This window comes from Anopheles merus, chromosome X, assembly GCF_017562075.2.
Source record: "Anopheles merus strain MAF chromosome X, AmerM5.1, whole genome shotgun sequence".
Lineage (NCBI taxonomy): Eukaryota > Metazoa > Arthropoda > Insecta > Diptera > Culicidae > Anopheles > Anopheles merus.
The window spans coordinates 9466494-9481921 of NC_054081.1; the positions used below are offsets into that span (position 1 = coordinate 9466494).

Sequence of the window (15428 nt, forward strand, 5' to 3'; positions counted from 1 at the left end):
CCTGCGATGGATGTGTGGAAAGATGCAGGTGGCAACATAATCCAGTCCAAATATTGCCGCATTTTAGTGTGCATAACGACCCCGTTTTAAGTCGAAAATGACCAAATTTAGATTATACACGTGTTAGTAACGTTTGGAGACATTCAATTCGATAGCATAGCAAAGGACCTAGTCTAGGTGCATTAGTATCAACAATGTTTGGGGTTTGGAAACTGAGGTAACAATTGATCGCCGCAGTTCTTTAAATTGTACTGATTCAAAATTCATAAAAAGGAACCTTTTAAGCAGTGGAGTCAACAACTAAAGCGCAGGAATTTACCAAAAATAATACGAAGGTTAAGGGATGACATTTTCATTCGTTTAGAAGTGCGCTAAAAAAACAATAAAAAAGTTTGGTTCTGAACCACATTGGTGACATGGAAATTTGTATTTCAGAAATCTTGAATCATTGATCAGTGAGGTCACGCTGAAATGCGGTAAGGAAAACTAGTCGTAAAATGCAATGACCTTGAAGCGAATAACTTTGTGGCCAAAACGTAACAGCCAAAATTTCACTTTCATGTGCTCCAAATTTTCCCATTTTCGATTGATCCCTATGCCCTGCTCGAGTGGCGGGGGAAAAGAACCCCCACCCACCAGGCAAAACGTTCTAACTTGCAATCATTTAAGATCTTAAACGACAAAAAATGCCAGAGTTTGTGTGTGTGTGTGAGAGAGAGAGAGAGAGAGAGAGAGAGAGAGAGAGAGAGAGAGAGAGAAAGGAAAGGAATGTTGTGTGTCACATCATAATCTACACACGCACACGCACGTAAAGTACGGTTTCGAACGAAAAAAAAAACACAACCCAACAAACGGTGAAAATGTGTACTAAAAATAATATCAAAACCAAACCGACCCACCCCGCACTGGCCTACCACGACCCGCTCCATCCTCCCAGCCCTTCAAGTGGCCACTCCCGTTGGGGTGTATGGAGCGCGGGTGCAAGTGCCAAATAGTACGCTGGCACACGTGTTTGACGCGGGTGTTTTTTTTGTTTTGCAACTCCGGCCGGTCACGTCCACACACACACGCACACACACACACACGGGAGGCGACGCTCCAAACAGGTAACCCTGCCAGCAGTACCGTTCAGGGGTACTAGCCCTGGGTCGGTCGCAGCTTCTTGCCACGAACAGTGGCCGGGAGCGTAAGTTCTCGAGCACCCCCCCCCCCCCCCCCCCCCCCGGGCGCCAAACATTGTTGTCAAGCTCCCGCGTCCCCGCGTCTCGCCGGTTCAAGATCGATACACACACACACGCGCGCGCGCACACACGTTTCACCTTCGATCGTGACGGGTTTTGTGCTGGTGGTGGAACGTGTGTGCATGTGTGTGTGCGCTCGATAGGTGGGAAAGTATTATCTTTGAAAGGGGTTTGGGAAGGGGGGAGGGGTGGATTGTGGGTTTACTGTTGTTTGATTACTCTTTTTTCATACTTCACCCCGTCCCCTCGGCAGTGAGAAGAGAGCGAGAGAGAGCGAGAGAGAAAACGATTTTTTCTTTGACCGTTTGTGAATGAATGGCGGCGGAATGTACGCGGTGTGCGGGACTGGTTAAACCAAAAAAAAAAAAAGGCAAAAAAACAACACGCCGTTGGCCACGACACAAGCCGGACCGGGGTCCCCCGAAACGGTCACTAGCAGTGTAGCCACTGGTCGAAGTAGGTCGTGGTGCTGTTTTGTTTCACCCCTCTTTTTTTTTTTGTTTTCGCGCGTCCGGCCCCGTGCTGCATTTGAAGGTGTGCGTGCGTGCGTGCGTGCCAGCGGAGCGTGTGACAAAACCCCAAACTCCGAAAAGCATCCCGATATCAAACGCGGTTGTCCGCTGCAATCAAATCGCGGGTTTTGGTTTTGTTTTTTTGCTTGGCCAACATCTTCACCCTTCATCCCTTTGGTCGATGCTTGGGCCTGCAACGGCTTCGGTGCCGGTCGACACGATCAACAGCCTGCAGCAGCAGCAGCAGCAGCTACAATAGGTAAGTGAGGACCACTAGTGAGTGAATGTGTGTGTGTGTGTTTCGGCAGCCCAAAAGGGTTCAAGGTTGCAGCACTGCGTGGCCGTGGCACGAAAAAGGCGCAAAGCCTTCCTCGTGGTTTGGGGCGCCGATGAGATGAGTCCCCCCCCCCCGTTCCCCAACCCAAAAGACGTGTACACCCCGGCTCAAGATACGCCGTTTTTTTTCTTCTCCTTCCTCTTCTTGCTCGTTGTTGCATTTTTATCTCGCTCGGTCGGTCGGACTACCTTTAGCGCGAAGTACGAACTTCGCGCGAACTCTGCGAGCGCATGCAGCCGACGCGGGTCGCGAGACCCGACAGCTTTTTTTATTTTTGGCGTCCCAATCCTGGTGGCCGTACGGGACCTAACACCTCCCCCCCCCCCCCCCTCCCTAATATCCCCAATCCGTCACCGCCACATCGGTCATTTGTCCGCGAATCGCTTCTGCCGACGAGCGGGGGGGGAGTGGGGGGGGGGTGGGGAGGGTTTTATTTTGTTTCGTTTCTTTCTGATGGTTCGCCCTCACGGGCAACATTACGCGGGCGATTGTAAAGGTTGTTTTCCTTTCGCCCGCTCCGAGCCAAACCGCGGCCCACCCACCCGCTTCCACCTTCCTTCGATGCGCCGATAAAGCTAGCGCTAAGTGCGAGCAACAACAGCAACACAAATAACAAAAATAACAAATAACAATAATGCAGCCACATTAAGGAAAGCAAATTAATAGCATTTGCTTGGCTAATATATGTGAACATTGGGGGCTTGGGGGCGGGGGCTACAGTGTGATAATAAAAAGAACAAACCAAACCCACTCCCCCTCAGCCGGCCGCTTTCTGTTTGTTGTTAGGAGCCGCAGATTTTTTGTTATTGTTGTTGTTGAGAGAGGAACCGCGAAAGCTGCCGCGTTCGATTGATGCTGTGGAAGGTTTTGCCGGCCAGTGGTTCTCAGGCATTTCACGAGGGGATAGAAGTATTGTTTGGATCATCATGAGCGGGGTCCTATCTCCAGCGCATCAATGCCAGACACGCTACGGGTTCAATTGCTGTTGTGTTTCGTAGTTTTGTCATGCAAGCAGGGATGTACCAAATCGGGTTAATTTCAAATTTGAGAAAAAATCCACGGGTAAAAACGGTATTTTCCCGGGTAGATTGGGTTTTTGCAATCGCGCAACAGCTAATCAGAGTTGTTGCAAATTGGAAGTAATTGGTATCTATAACATGGCTACGATGGAACGGTATCCAAAGGAAGTTTGAAATAATAGTGAACATGTCAACAAGCATGGATGCACGAGGTTGCAATGATTCCAGTAGAATATATCTTAAATGTAGAACGTAGAAAACATCAGTGCTGCTACTTCTAACTGAAAGCGCTTAAGCTTAAGTATTTTTAGTATGCATTTAATACTTCAGAATTCGTTATTTTTATTGAATCATCATACATGCAAACATTAGGTGAATATATGCCCTTGCTTAAACCGCATTCGTACGAAAAGTTCGTCAATTTTCCAGCTCGATTGGTGGATCATCTGTTACGCGTTTTGTTGTGTAGCCACTCAAGCTTTCTAAAAGATCTTTCAACAGTTGTCAATTCCTTTTTAAAGTCATGTTATGAGTAAACTAGTTCATGTGCAATTTTTATCAATTCGTAGTTGCATACGTTCTATTAGATCTAATTTGGAGGATGCTAAATTGTACTTGATATAACGCTTTGATCAATCGCGTTTCAACTTATTGATAAGACATACAAACATTCATAACATCTCAGAGTTCTCAATTTGCTGTTGATGATTGAAGATGCTGAAAACATTGTGGATAATCAATTCGTCCTTTTGAAAACATTGAACAAATCGTTCACAAACCAAGAACCAAGAAGACATCTTCAATGGATAAAAAAGGTGTTGAATCATTGTCTCGTTAGAGATAGTGTTGTGTTGTTTAAAACTTATTCTCTTTATTTTAAACGCCACAGATAAAATTCACTTTAACAATTAAATAGGCGTAGCACGCACGTCTGACCCTTATCGCGGTCCGTAGGAGAGAGCCCCCGTTCGTGTATCGATCTCTTCCATAATGCAGAAGACTGATCACCGATTATCTCTCCCGATCGGCACTCATCCTGTCGGCTTCCAGGGGTAGGCAACCTCTTTTGTCGCACACAATAGATAGAATAAAATTTATTAAATATTTAGGTAAAAAAATGATTTATTTGCTTCAACCGCGTATGAGAATATGGAAATGTCTGTTTTATATAAAACTTAGAGAAATATTTTTAATTCAATTGGCAAACATTAAAATCAATAAAAATCTCGATTGCTCTTTGAACTGTTTTTTAGAACTCTGGCAGGGAAAATCATTCGAGACGGATAGCTGACATCGAAGTATGCAACAAACAGACACATCAACTCTCGGAGAAAACTTTAAAATACGCCTACAAAATTATAATGGTATCCAAAAAATTTAAGCCAATATATTAGAATCGACCAGTCTCGTAGTACAGTCGTCAACTCGTGCGACTTAACAACATGCCCGTCATGGGTTCAATCCCCAAATGGACCGTGCCGCCATACGTAGGACTGACTATCCTGCTATGGGGGGAAATCAATTAGTCACTGAAAGCCAAACCCACAAGTGGTGCAGGCAGGCCTTGACCGACAACGGTTTTGAGCCAAAGAAGAAGAAGAAGATATTAGAATCCTTATGGATAATCGAACGAAATCATTGACTCTGATCTAATTTCATTGAATTGTGCAAGGTTTTCAAGTTGGTCCCTCATATTTGGTTTTACTGGCGTTGAAATCATATTATTTAATTCAGTTTTACATCAGTACCCAATTGTTTGTAGCAGAAAACTGAAATATTTTACCGCAAATCTACCAAAACATTGATTTTTGATTCATTTCCCGCTAGGATTTTGATGTCGAGAAGAACAGGCATGAATTGACTCTGCAATCGGGAGAACGTGTAGACGTTTTCATGGATAAAACTTGCCTACTTGACACAAGTATTTGAAAATTGAATTCCTAACTAGCTGATGTAATCCGATCCTTGTCCTTGTGTTCGGAGTGGTCTAAAGATGTGTTTTGTCGCTATCCGGTGGAAGGAAATTTTTCACAGATTTCCGCAAACATTGCTGGTTCGCTCTTGTCCGTTTAGTTGCCGGGGTCTTACTCCAATCTATATTCTAAGGGCTATTTTGGGGGCTCTTTTGGTCGTTTGCATCCTTCTGCATTCTTGTATCTGGTGGTAAAGGTAGTTTGGTCGGAAGACCTGTTTTCAGATAGCTTAGAGAGGGTTTCTAGTAATTTTACAATGTATGCTGCATATTTGGTTGCTCAATTTTGCCTATAGATTTACATTTGTACCCATGTCATGCAAAAGGACAAAATCGGGAAAGGAGATGACTTAAGCTTTACAATGATGTGTTGTTTGACCTATAACTCGTTTTATTCACTTAATAATAAGCATTTGAAAATTCACCCCAAGATTGTTTGTTTGCCTTTAGTTTGTCTTGGATTGGACGGATCGCACTGTGCTATAGCAAATGTAAACAATTATGAAATGAATTTTCAACTGCTAATTATTTAGTGGATAAAACGAATTATGGGTTAAACGGACGGGTGAAAATTAACATTGAGCCAGACCAAATACGACGTCGCAAATGCCTAAAACAAGTTTTGCGAACTACAAAATACACAGTACAAAGACACATAGTGCAAAATTAGTCGAAACACCATATATGTTTGAATAAAGGAGGTCCTTGCCAAGATCTTCTGCATTAAGCTGGAAGTTGACGCAATGGCAATACAAGTTATGGCTAATCTATCGTACGTACAATATTCATTCATCACAAGCAAACAACAAGCGATTTACAACATGTAGCGCCATAACAAACCATTGCAGTAGGAGTGGAAAACATGATTCATCCAGCCCAGAACAACAACATTTTCCGCTCAGCAGGTTAAGAACCACTGGTGTAGCGAGAAAAGGGTTTTACGCATGCGAATGTTGAAGCTTGAATCATTTCTTTTTTAATGTGCCTGGAGATATATCGTTTCTTACAATTCCCAGCAGTTGGTATATGGTAGTTGGTAGGTTTTCCACACAATATCCAAGATATTCCATTATTTTGTTTGCATCTCCAATCATGTCAGCACATCCACACAACAGAAATCATCCGTTGATGTTGGAGATGCAGGAAATTGAGCACTTTTTGGAAAGATCATTACCAGTGAGACGGATGTGTCACCCCACGCGAACGGCTCCAACAACCGGTGGTAAATTAAATCGGAGGCGCATCACAATATGTGTGTATGTGTGTGTTTTTCGCTGGCTGGATGATGATGTCATGTCGGTTGTAAAAAATAAACAATTAAAATTGGAGGTAACTCCACAGCTGTGGCATATTGAGGCATCGCATATGTTGGAAATGGCTCACCCAGTCTGGACATGCTGTCTCGACGTACGTCGTCGAACGGAACGGTCGGCGTCTACGCCGGCAGTTGTGCATAAAAACCTTTTGTGATGGCGCATCTTAGTGCATGCAAATTTCTTGAAAATGACTCATACGAACAGGACCAATCATGTCCAGATTATGTTATTTACACGTACGTTGGTGCGTTTGTTGGAAGCAGCTTTGCAACCAAAAGGTGCGTCAGTCGCTCGCAGGCCGTAGAATCAGTCACATCAGCGTTTGATAGCTCGCTACTGAAAGTGATACTTTTGTTGTTGGAGTAGGCGCACCCTCGGGGATCTCAAATCCACCGACAAGAATTTCAGTAAAAACGTACCGTTCGTTCTAGGGCTACTTGAAAGTGAAAGTTTGAAGTGTTTTTCTTCTCGGGATATAGAGACAGCATGTCTCTAGCAGTTGAGGTGATCTTCAAGCGTGCCTGCCCGCGGTAACTTCAAAGTTTCTAACGTTTTGTTTGCTTCGATGACTTTGCTTGCAGACGCAGCTGGGCAAGATGCCGGTGGCAATCTCCGTGGAGGATTGTTACGCTCCGCCGGGTGTCTATCGGGCGGTGGAGCCGGACCAGCTCACCCACCGGGACGCGGAGGCAGCGAACGGTGGGGAGAAGCCACCGCTCGACAGTGCGAACGGTGGCGGGCCGCTCGAGCTCCAGCACGTGCCGGCGGGTGGTGACATGCGGTACCACACCCGGCACCATCATCATCGCGAGCGGCCCGGGCACGATTACGCCGAGGACGTCATTACGCCGCAGGGCGTCCAGCCGCACCACAAGACGAGCTACGCGGAGACGATGATGCACCTGTTCAAGGGCAACATCGGCACGGGCTGCTACGCGATGGGCGACGCGTTCAAGAACGGGGGCCTGCTGCTGGCGACCGTGCTGACCCTGTTCATCGGGTTCGTGTGCGTGCACTGCCAGCACGTGCTGCTCAACTGTGCCGCGCTGATGCAGGCCCGCAAGCTCGAGCAGGAGGCGGCCGAGCGGGCGAGCGCCACCAACGGCAAGCCAGCGGCAGCGGGCGAGAAGAAGCTGCCCGACCCGGTCCCGCCCGTCACGGAACCGCTCGACTTTGCCGACACGGTCGCGCTCTGCTTCGCGTACGGGCCGCCGTCGGTGCGGCCGTGGGCCCCCACGATGAAGCGCGCGGTCAACATCTTCATCTGCGTGACGCAGCTCGGCTTCTGCTGCATCTACTTCGTGTTCATCAGCTCCAACTTCAAGCAGATCGCGGACCGGTACGGGCTCGTGCTGGACGTGCACCTGCACATGGCGCTGCTGGTCGTGCCGATCGTGCTGACGTCCATCATCACCAAGCTGAAGTTCCTGTCCTACTGCTCGCTCGCCGCCAACGTCTTCATGACGCTCGGCATCGGCATCACGTTCTACTACGCGTTCCAGGAGCTGCCACCGATCGGCGAACGGCACCTGGTCGGCCGGCTCGAGCAGCTGCCCCTGTTCTACGGTACCGCGATCTTCGCGTTCGAGGGCATCGCGCTGGTGCTGCCGCTGCAGAACGAGATGAAGCATCCGGCCGACTTTGGCAAACCGTTCGGCGTGCTCAACATCGGCAGCACCTTCATCATCCTGCTGTTCACCGCGTTCGGCTTCACCGGCTACTGGCGCTGGGGCGAGTCGGTCCAGGGTAGCCTCACGCTCAACCTGCCGGACAACGAGAGGTGAGTATCCAGGATGTGGTCTCCAGAGTAGTGATGGGTTGCACCTGGAATTGCACCCAGGGCTCCCGAACCGCTTCCAAACATTGCTATTCCGGCTCCGATGCCGGTTATATAAAAATGACGGTCGGAGCCGTTCGGAGGCGTCCAGAGCTGTTAGTCAACAGCGGACCTAGGTCTGTGTATTAACGAGGTTAGATATTAGCCAAAATCGTTTTGGCCTTCTTGGATGCCATTTTACAGAAGAAAGCTCTCGAAAATTCATCAAACCCTCAAACAGCTCCTATTGCTAGAGGCATACATACTAAAATGAAGTAAGAATTGAATCCAGCTATACCCAAAGTTTTCTGGAATCGATTCCGGATAGTAGGTCCGGAATCAATTATCGGAATCAATTCTGGAATCGAAATCGGTTCCAGAATCGGAAATGGATTGGAAATCAGAATAGGCTTACGAATCGGAATCGGCTCCGAAATTGTTTCCGGAATTGATTCTGGAATAGGTTCCGGAATCAGAATCGACTCCGGATTCGGAATCGGTATCGGAATTGGAATTAGTTCCGGAATCAAAATCGGCTTCAGAATCGGAAATGGATTGGAAATCAGAATAGGCTTACGAATCGGAATCGGCTCCGGAATTGTTTCCGGAATTGATTCTGGAATAGGTTCCGGAATCAGAATCGACTCCGGATTCGGAATCGGTATCGGAATTCGAATTAGTTCCGGAACCGAAATCGGCTCCAGAATCGAAATTGGCTCTAGAATTCGAAATGGATTGGAAATCAGAATAGGCTTCCGGATCGAAATCGGCTCCGGAATTGGTTCTGGAATCGGTTCTGGAATCAGAATTGATTCCGGAATCAGAATTGACTCGGAATCGGTATCGGATTTGGTAATAGTTCCGGAATCGAAATCAGCTCTAGAATCGAAATCGGCTCTAGAATAGGGAATGGCCTGGAAATCAGAATCGACTTCCGGATCGAAATCGGCTCCGGAATTGGTTCTTAAATTGGTTCTGGAATAGGTTCCGGAATCAGAATTGACTCCGAAATCGGAAACGGTTCCGGAATTGAAATCGGCTCCAGAAACGAAATTGGCTCCAGAATATTAAATGGCCTGGAAATCAAAATCAGCTTCCGAATCAGAATAATAATCGATACCGGATTCGAATTCGGAATCGGTGTCTGTACCTCCATAAGAATAGGCATTTGGGTCTAATGATGCTACGTATTGATAACCGCAAAGAATCAAAATTTACTTCCAACGATGCATTCTCATGGAGATTCCCGGACTGATTCCACTTCGGAAACTTGTTATTGCCATTCAAGAACCGATTCTCAATAAAAATTCCATTTCTGGAGTCAATTCTGATTCCGATTCTAACATTGATTCCGGCTCCGAAATCGGCTACAGAATCTGCTCCAGAATTGGCTCTGGAGTCATCTTCGGAATCGGCTTCGGAATCGGCTTCAGAATCGACTCCAGAGTCAACTCCGGAATCGAATCCAGAATCGCAATCGATTCCAGCATCGGAATCGGCTCCAGAATTGATTCCGAACGCGGAAACGGTTTCGGATATGTCCAATTCCGAGCCTCCACAATTAATACGTACATTTTCTGTAAAATGCTTTTCCCAATTACAACGTTACTGCGGTGAACTGAGTGATTCATCATTAAAATCACATTTCAAATTTGAATCGGAAAGGGCTTTCAGGCTTTGGCGGTCTGTAACGAACTTTTGGTTACTTCTCAAATCGTTCCTACACAGTCCTTGCTCCGGATGGTTCCGAGTTTAATGTTTTGCCCTTACCTTCCACAACCGCTTCCAATTTTGACGGAGTCTTTCGGTAGCGAGTCCGGATGTTTGTTGAATTTACCCATCACTGCTCCAGAGGAGAGAAGTTTTCGTGAGAGCGTTTCCGCTGACAGAGAGCTGGTTTGCAAATCTTCCGTTTCAGACTGGCGGAAAGCGTGAAGCTGATGATCGCCACCGGCGTACTGCTCGGGTACGCGCTGCAGTTCTTCGTCGCCATCATGATCATGTGGCCGATGGTGGAGAGCCGGCTGCCGCTCGCCCGCCGCCATCCCGTCCGCTGCGAGATGGTGTTCCGCATCATAATGGTGCTGGTGACGTGTAAGTAGCGACGAACCCCTCCAAACCGGCATCGCTTAACTAACTCGATGTTTTTTTTTCTCACTCTCTCTCTTTTCCTTCCGCACAGTCCTGATCGCGGAGTGTGTCCCGAACCTGGGCGCCTTCATCTCGCTCATCGGCGCCTTCTGCTCCTCCTCGCTTGCCCTCATGTTTCCGCCGCTGATCGAGCTGATCGTGGCCTGGACGAACGGTACGCTCGGCGTGTGGCTGGTGGCCAAGAACGTCGTCATACTGCTGCTGGCCTTCCTCGGGTTTGCCACCGGCACGTACGAGAGTGTGTCGGCGCTTGCCAAAGATTTTTGAGCCATCCGCCATCCAGAATGCGGAATAGATGTGTGTTAGGGAGGCATTACGTGTTATTTTATTTTTTTTTATTTTTTGTGTAAATGTATAATATTTTTATAACTCGTGTTACTGTACTTGCCATACCGTGATTGCTTCGTCCTGAGCTGACAGTTTATTTGGCAGCAGACCACAACACTAAAGTGCTTATATGATTGTTTAAAGGCAAAGGGACAGGACGGTCCGCACTCACCAACGGCTAAAAGCCAACAGGGACAGATTAGCAGATTAGGCGTTGTGAAGCAAGAGTGAGGTACGGAGCATGAAGGTCGCATTAGGCGGTAGTAAAGTTACGCGGGCCAGCACAACTGAGTAGCCAGTAAGGATGTGAAAAGTAGTTTTTGTTAGAAAAAAAAACGGAGTAAACGAACCGGTGAAAGTTGAATATGGCGACATTTGTAACTCGCAGGTTCGAAGTATTTTGCGTGAACGATATCGGTAACGTCACAATAAAAAAAAAGATATTCCATTCACAGTAAGTGAATCAGGGTTTGGAGTAATGGCGTTAAAAATAGTGTTGGATAAATCTGATTCAGATTCGTGAATCTGAATGAATCTTTGAAATGATTCAATGATTCTGAATCTCGATTGCAAAGATTCATGAATCTCGGAAGATTTGTGGGTCTCCAAAGATTCATGAATCTCGAAAGATTCACGAATCGCTAGGGATTTATGAATTGCAAGAGATTCATAAATCTCCAAAGATTCATAGAGTTTGAGCTTTTCATTATTCTTCTTCTTGGAGTTACAACTTACGTGATCATGCCAGCCTATGAAGTCTTTCGAGACTTATTGGCAAGTACCACGAATCCGGACAGTTTGTTTTGCTACGGTTAGACGATCCATGCGAGGCTTGAACTCACGACGGGCATGTTATTAAGCGGGATCATGCAAATTCAATAATTGTGATAAATTCATGAATCCCTGGAAATATATATGGATATTAATGGATTTAAGAAAGTTATAGATTGATGAATATTTGAAGCTTTCATAAATCCTTGGATATCCATAAATCTTTAGAGATTCATGAATCTTTGAAGTGTCGATTCGAGATTCGAATCACTCAATACTGAAGATACATATAAATGAACCTCAACGAAAGATTCATAAAACCCAACTCTAGTTAAAAATGGATCTGTTTTGAAGATCGGCTCAGTTTCGGTTCATTCATAAAGATGATCCGGATCTTTTGATCGGATCAATCATTCAATCGCTCGTTCTCTGCAAAGTTGCCAAATCATGCAATTTCTGTAGTGAAGAGAGAGATAAAGAGAGAGAGAGAGAGAGAGAGAGAGAGAGAGAGAGAGAGAGAGAGAGAGAAGGATATTTTTTTACAAAGTTGTTTGGTTGTCTTCTGAAATGTTTTTGGTATGATGATCCCGGATAAACGGCGCTCCAGTGTATTGGTGTACACACTAGTGATGGAATATCAGAATCGCACCCACGGCTCGAAATCGCTTCCGAGAATTGCTACTCCGGCTCCGATTCCGCCTAAGTATAATCGATGATCCCGACCAGAGTTCTAAGGAGCCGTCGAGCCCGTCCGGAGATGCTAATCGGTAGCTAGAGCCGGTCGGAGCCGTTCGGAGCCATTGCCGGTATCAGCGATAAAATCTAATAAAAAATTGTAACAAACTTTCTCTCAAGACCGTGGGACACCTTGCCGAATCTTTCTTAAACAATTCCAAGACGAAGGCATGATGCTTGAAAACGTTGATCATACCGACTAGTTGCTCCGGACGGCTCCAAACGGCTTGGGACGATTCCGAGTTTGGAATGTTGCACCTACCTTCCGCAACCGCTTCCGATTTTGGCGGAGTTACTCAGAAGCGAATCCGGATTTTTTGTTAAATTTACTATTCACTAGTACACACGGATTAATAGACATATAGGTGGTCAAATCCAAAGCGGGAGTCGGATCTAAGCGGTGTGAGCAGTCATGCTTTCTTTTTTTGGTATATAGAAACATATACGTGTATAACAAACTCAAAAAGTTTGGTGTAAAATTAAAGAACCAATTAATAATCTTCTTGTGATGACCAAACCGATTCACCATTATAAACACATTTCAAATTTTAGTCTAAAAGCGTTCAAATGTCAAACGGTATGTAACGAACTTTTGGCTACTTGTCAAGTCGTTCTACACTACGGTTCATCGTTCTTACACAGTTCTGCGTTTCGAATCTTCGAGTCCTTTCGAGTTTCAAATATGCCAATGCGTTAGAAACGTTACAGCTCGTTCCCAAGTGACATTTGCTCGAAATTGTTTTACCATATCTGCTCGATTAGTACTCGATACGCCTGAAATTGTGGATTTGTGTCCCGCTGCGCAGATTCGAGCAGTTTTCTGCGTAGTTTTTTGCGTCGTTTTGTGTCAAAAAATACGCAAAAAACAGCGCTGGACTTCAGCCGAAACTACGATAGCCAGCGTATTTATTGCAGTTTTTAGGTGCGGAACGAGCGCCATCTGTTGAAGGAATGGATGAACTATTTCAGACGGTGGAGCAAAAAAAAAACGGCCGAAAAATTCAAAAATATTGGCGCCCATTCCTTCCTCCTCCTCTTCCTCTAACTCCCTTCCCCTCCCTGCCTTGCCTTATACTTGCGCTTCAGCCCGTGCCTTTCGCCGTCCGCTGATTGTGTGTATGCGTTGGTGTATATGTACATTGCGGTTGTGTATTGTAATTGGTGGGTGTTAGCATTTATTTATTCGTGTGTGACCTTGACGATGCGGGAGAAGCTGGTTCATTTTGGGATTTAAAGTGTTATCGGTGTATTGATGGTTTATTTTATTTCGTGCCGCTGCTGATGAGACCATTCGATGCCCCTGCCAATTGAGGGTGAAGAAGCCTATTTAAAACAAGCGTAGGAGAACGTCTAACACTAAACTAATATTTTTTTATTAGAACATGTTTGATGCTTCAATGACCTTCTAAGCATCATGTAGCACGGCGTATAGTGGCAATAATTTTTTTTTTTTTTTTATTCAGGAGTAACAGTTTTGGGTCTCGACACACACACGCACACAGCGCGGGGAAAGTGACCGTTCACTCTATCATGCCGCGATCCCCCACCCCGCCCGGCGCTTTGGATGAGGATGCGATACAAGAAAGCTGAACCAGCCGTTCTACCGATACGGTAGCCGTAATCGATCATGCGGGGAGGGGGGGGGGGGGGAGTGCGTGCTTGCGTTCGCGCTTTCGTGAGTGCGTGCTTGCGTTTGCGCTTTCGCGGGTGCCTGCCCGCGTACACGCGTACGTGCATGTGTGCGTGTGTGTGTGCGTGCGTGCGTGCTCGCGTGCGTGTGTGTGTGTTTTTGTGTGTGTGTGTGTGCGTGCGTGTGGAAACCCCAAAACTATTTGATTCTGATGCGTACATTTTCATCCGCTGCGGCTACAAAGTCCATGCATTTTCGATTTCGCTACCTGAGAGACAACACAACTATCGGATTGGCACCACGATCTTTGCGATCGGTTCTGCTGTTGGGGGTGTTAAAAAGGCACACGATCGAAGCAAACGTGCGTGTGATATGTAGCAAATTTCTTTCGCGCATATGGTGCTGCACCTGCCCGTCCAGAATCTGGCGGCTTGTTGGTTTGGAAAAGTTATCATGACGCCGATTGACCGGCATTGCCTTGGAATGGGTTCGGATCGGTAGGTTCATGTTTTAGTCGAGTGAATTCCGTGCATTTGTCGCGCCACAGCGGTAGACCCGGCAGCACCAAAGTCAAAACAAAAACCTTCCCCGAGTGTGGACTGCTATGCTAAGTTCTTCTTCTTCTTCTTCTTATTATTATTATTATTATTGGCGTAATGGCCTACGCGATCATGCCGGCCTTTTCAGGACTTGAGTACCGCGTAGCCGGATAGTCACCCCTTGCTACGGCGGACGGTTCATACGCGGTTAGAACCCACGACGGGCATGCAGATGTGCGGAATGATGGCGGTGCCGCGGGACCGCTCCTATCCAGCGTGCAACTTGCATACTGCCACACTGTCTCCTGTTCGATGCATACGCTGCAGGCAGGGGGAAGGATGCACCTCCACGATAAAAAAAACACGGCCATGAACCAGCGGTAGACCTAACGATAGGCGGACTAGGCGGTCGCCGAATATCGCTAGTCTGTAGTATGCCGTATGTCTACAAGTGGACAGAGTATTAGCGACAAGGGCCCCCGGAAAGATGGTCTTTAGGGCTCCGTGGCTGGAGAAAACCATTTGCACCTCCCCTCCCCCCATGGCAACTACAATTTTAGGGCCTGTGACCGATGATCGTAGGGGTCCCATGGCCACCCCCCTTCCCGCCGGCAATTTAAGTATACTGTTCAATCTCCCAACAGCTGTGTGCCACTACCCCCTCCTCCCTGTCATCAGTTACCATTGACAGGGGCCTCAATTCGTCTTTCCGCCTTTCATGAACACCTTCCTTTCTTTGACCGATGACATTTCGGAAAAAAACACATTTGGCGACAGTTTTGCACACACACGCACGCTCATACCCTTGCGCAGACGGCTCAGCATATCTGTGTAATCTACAACATACGAAAGCAAAAGCTTAGTGTAATGAAATTATGCTTAATGCTTAACACGTTCAGATCGATGACAGGCCCCACTGCCTGCCAGTGAACTTTCCAGCCTGCGTTCTAGGTGCTGGTGGAAAGGAAAGTTGATGAAAATCAGCGCCGGGATGAATGTGTTAATGCGAATTAGGATTCAGCGCGTTTCACAGCAAACCCTCCAGCGTTAGCTAGCGATTCC

The 15428-nt window shown here is 46.6% G+C and overlaps 1 protein-coding gene across 2 annotated transcripts; it reads left to right on the forward strand.

The window, feature by feature from the left end:
* Positions 1-1649: 1649 nt before the first annotated feature.
* On the forward strand, positions 1650-11166 carry LOC121595426 (proton-coupled amino acid transporter-like protein CG1139). Of its 2 annotated transcripts, none has more exons than XM_041919419.1 (4): positions 1650-2012; positions 6979-8177; positions 10132-10307; positions 10396-11166. In XM_041919419.1, the coding sequence occupies exons 2-4, from the start codon at positions 6994-6996 to the stop codon at positions 10629-10631; spliced, it is 1596 nt and encodes a 531-aa protein (XP_041775353.1). In that variant the 5' UTR covers positions 1650-2012; positions 6979-6993; the 3' UTR covers positions 10632-11166. The 2 variants fall into 2 exon arrangements, with proteins under 2 accessions (XP_041775353.1, XP_041775343.1); XM_041919409.1 differs by lacking the exon at positions 1650-2012 and adding an exon at positions 6702-6901.
* Positions 11167-15428: the final 4262 nt, after the last annotated feature.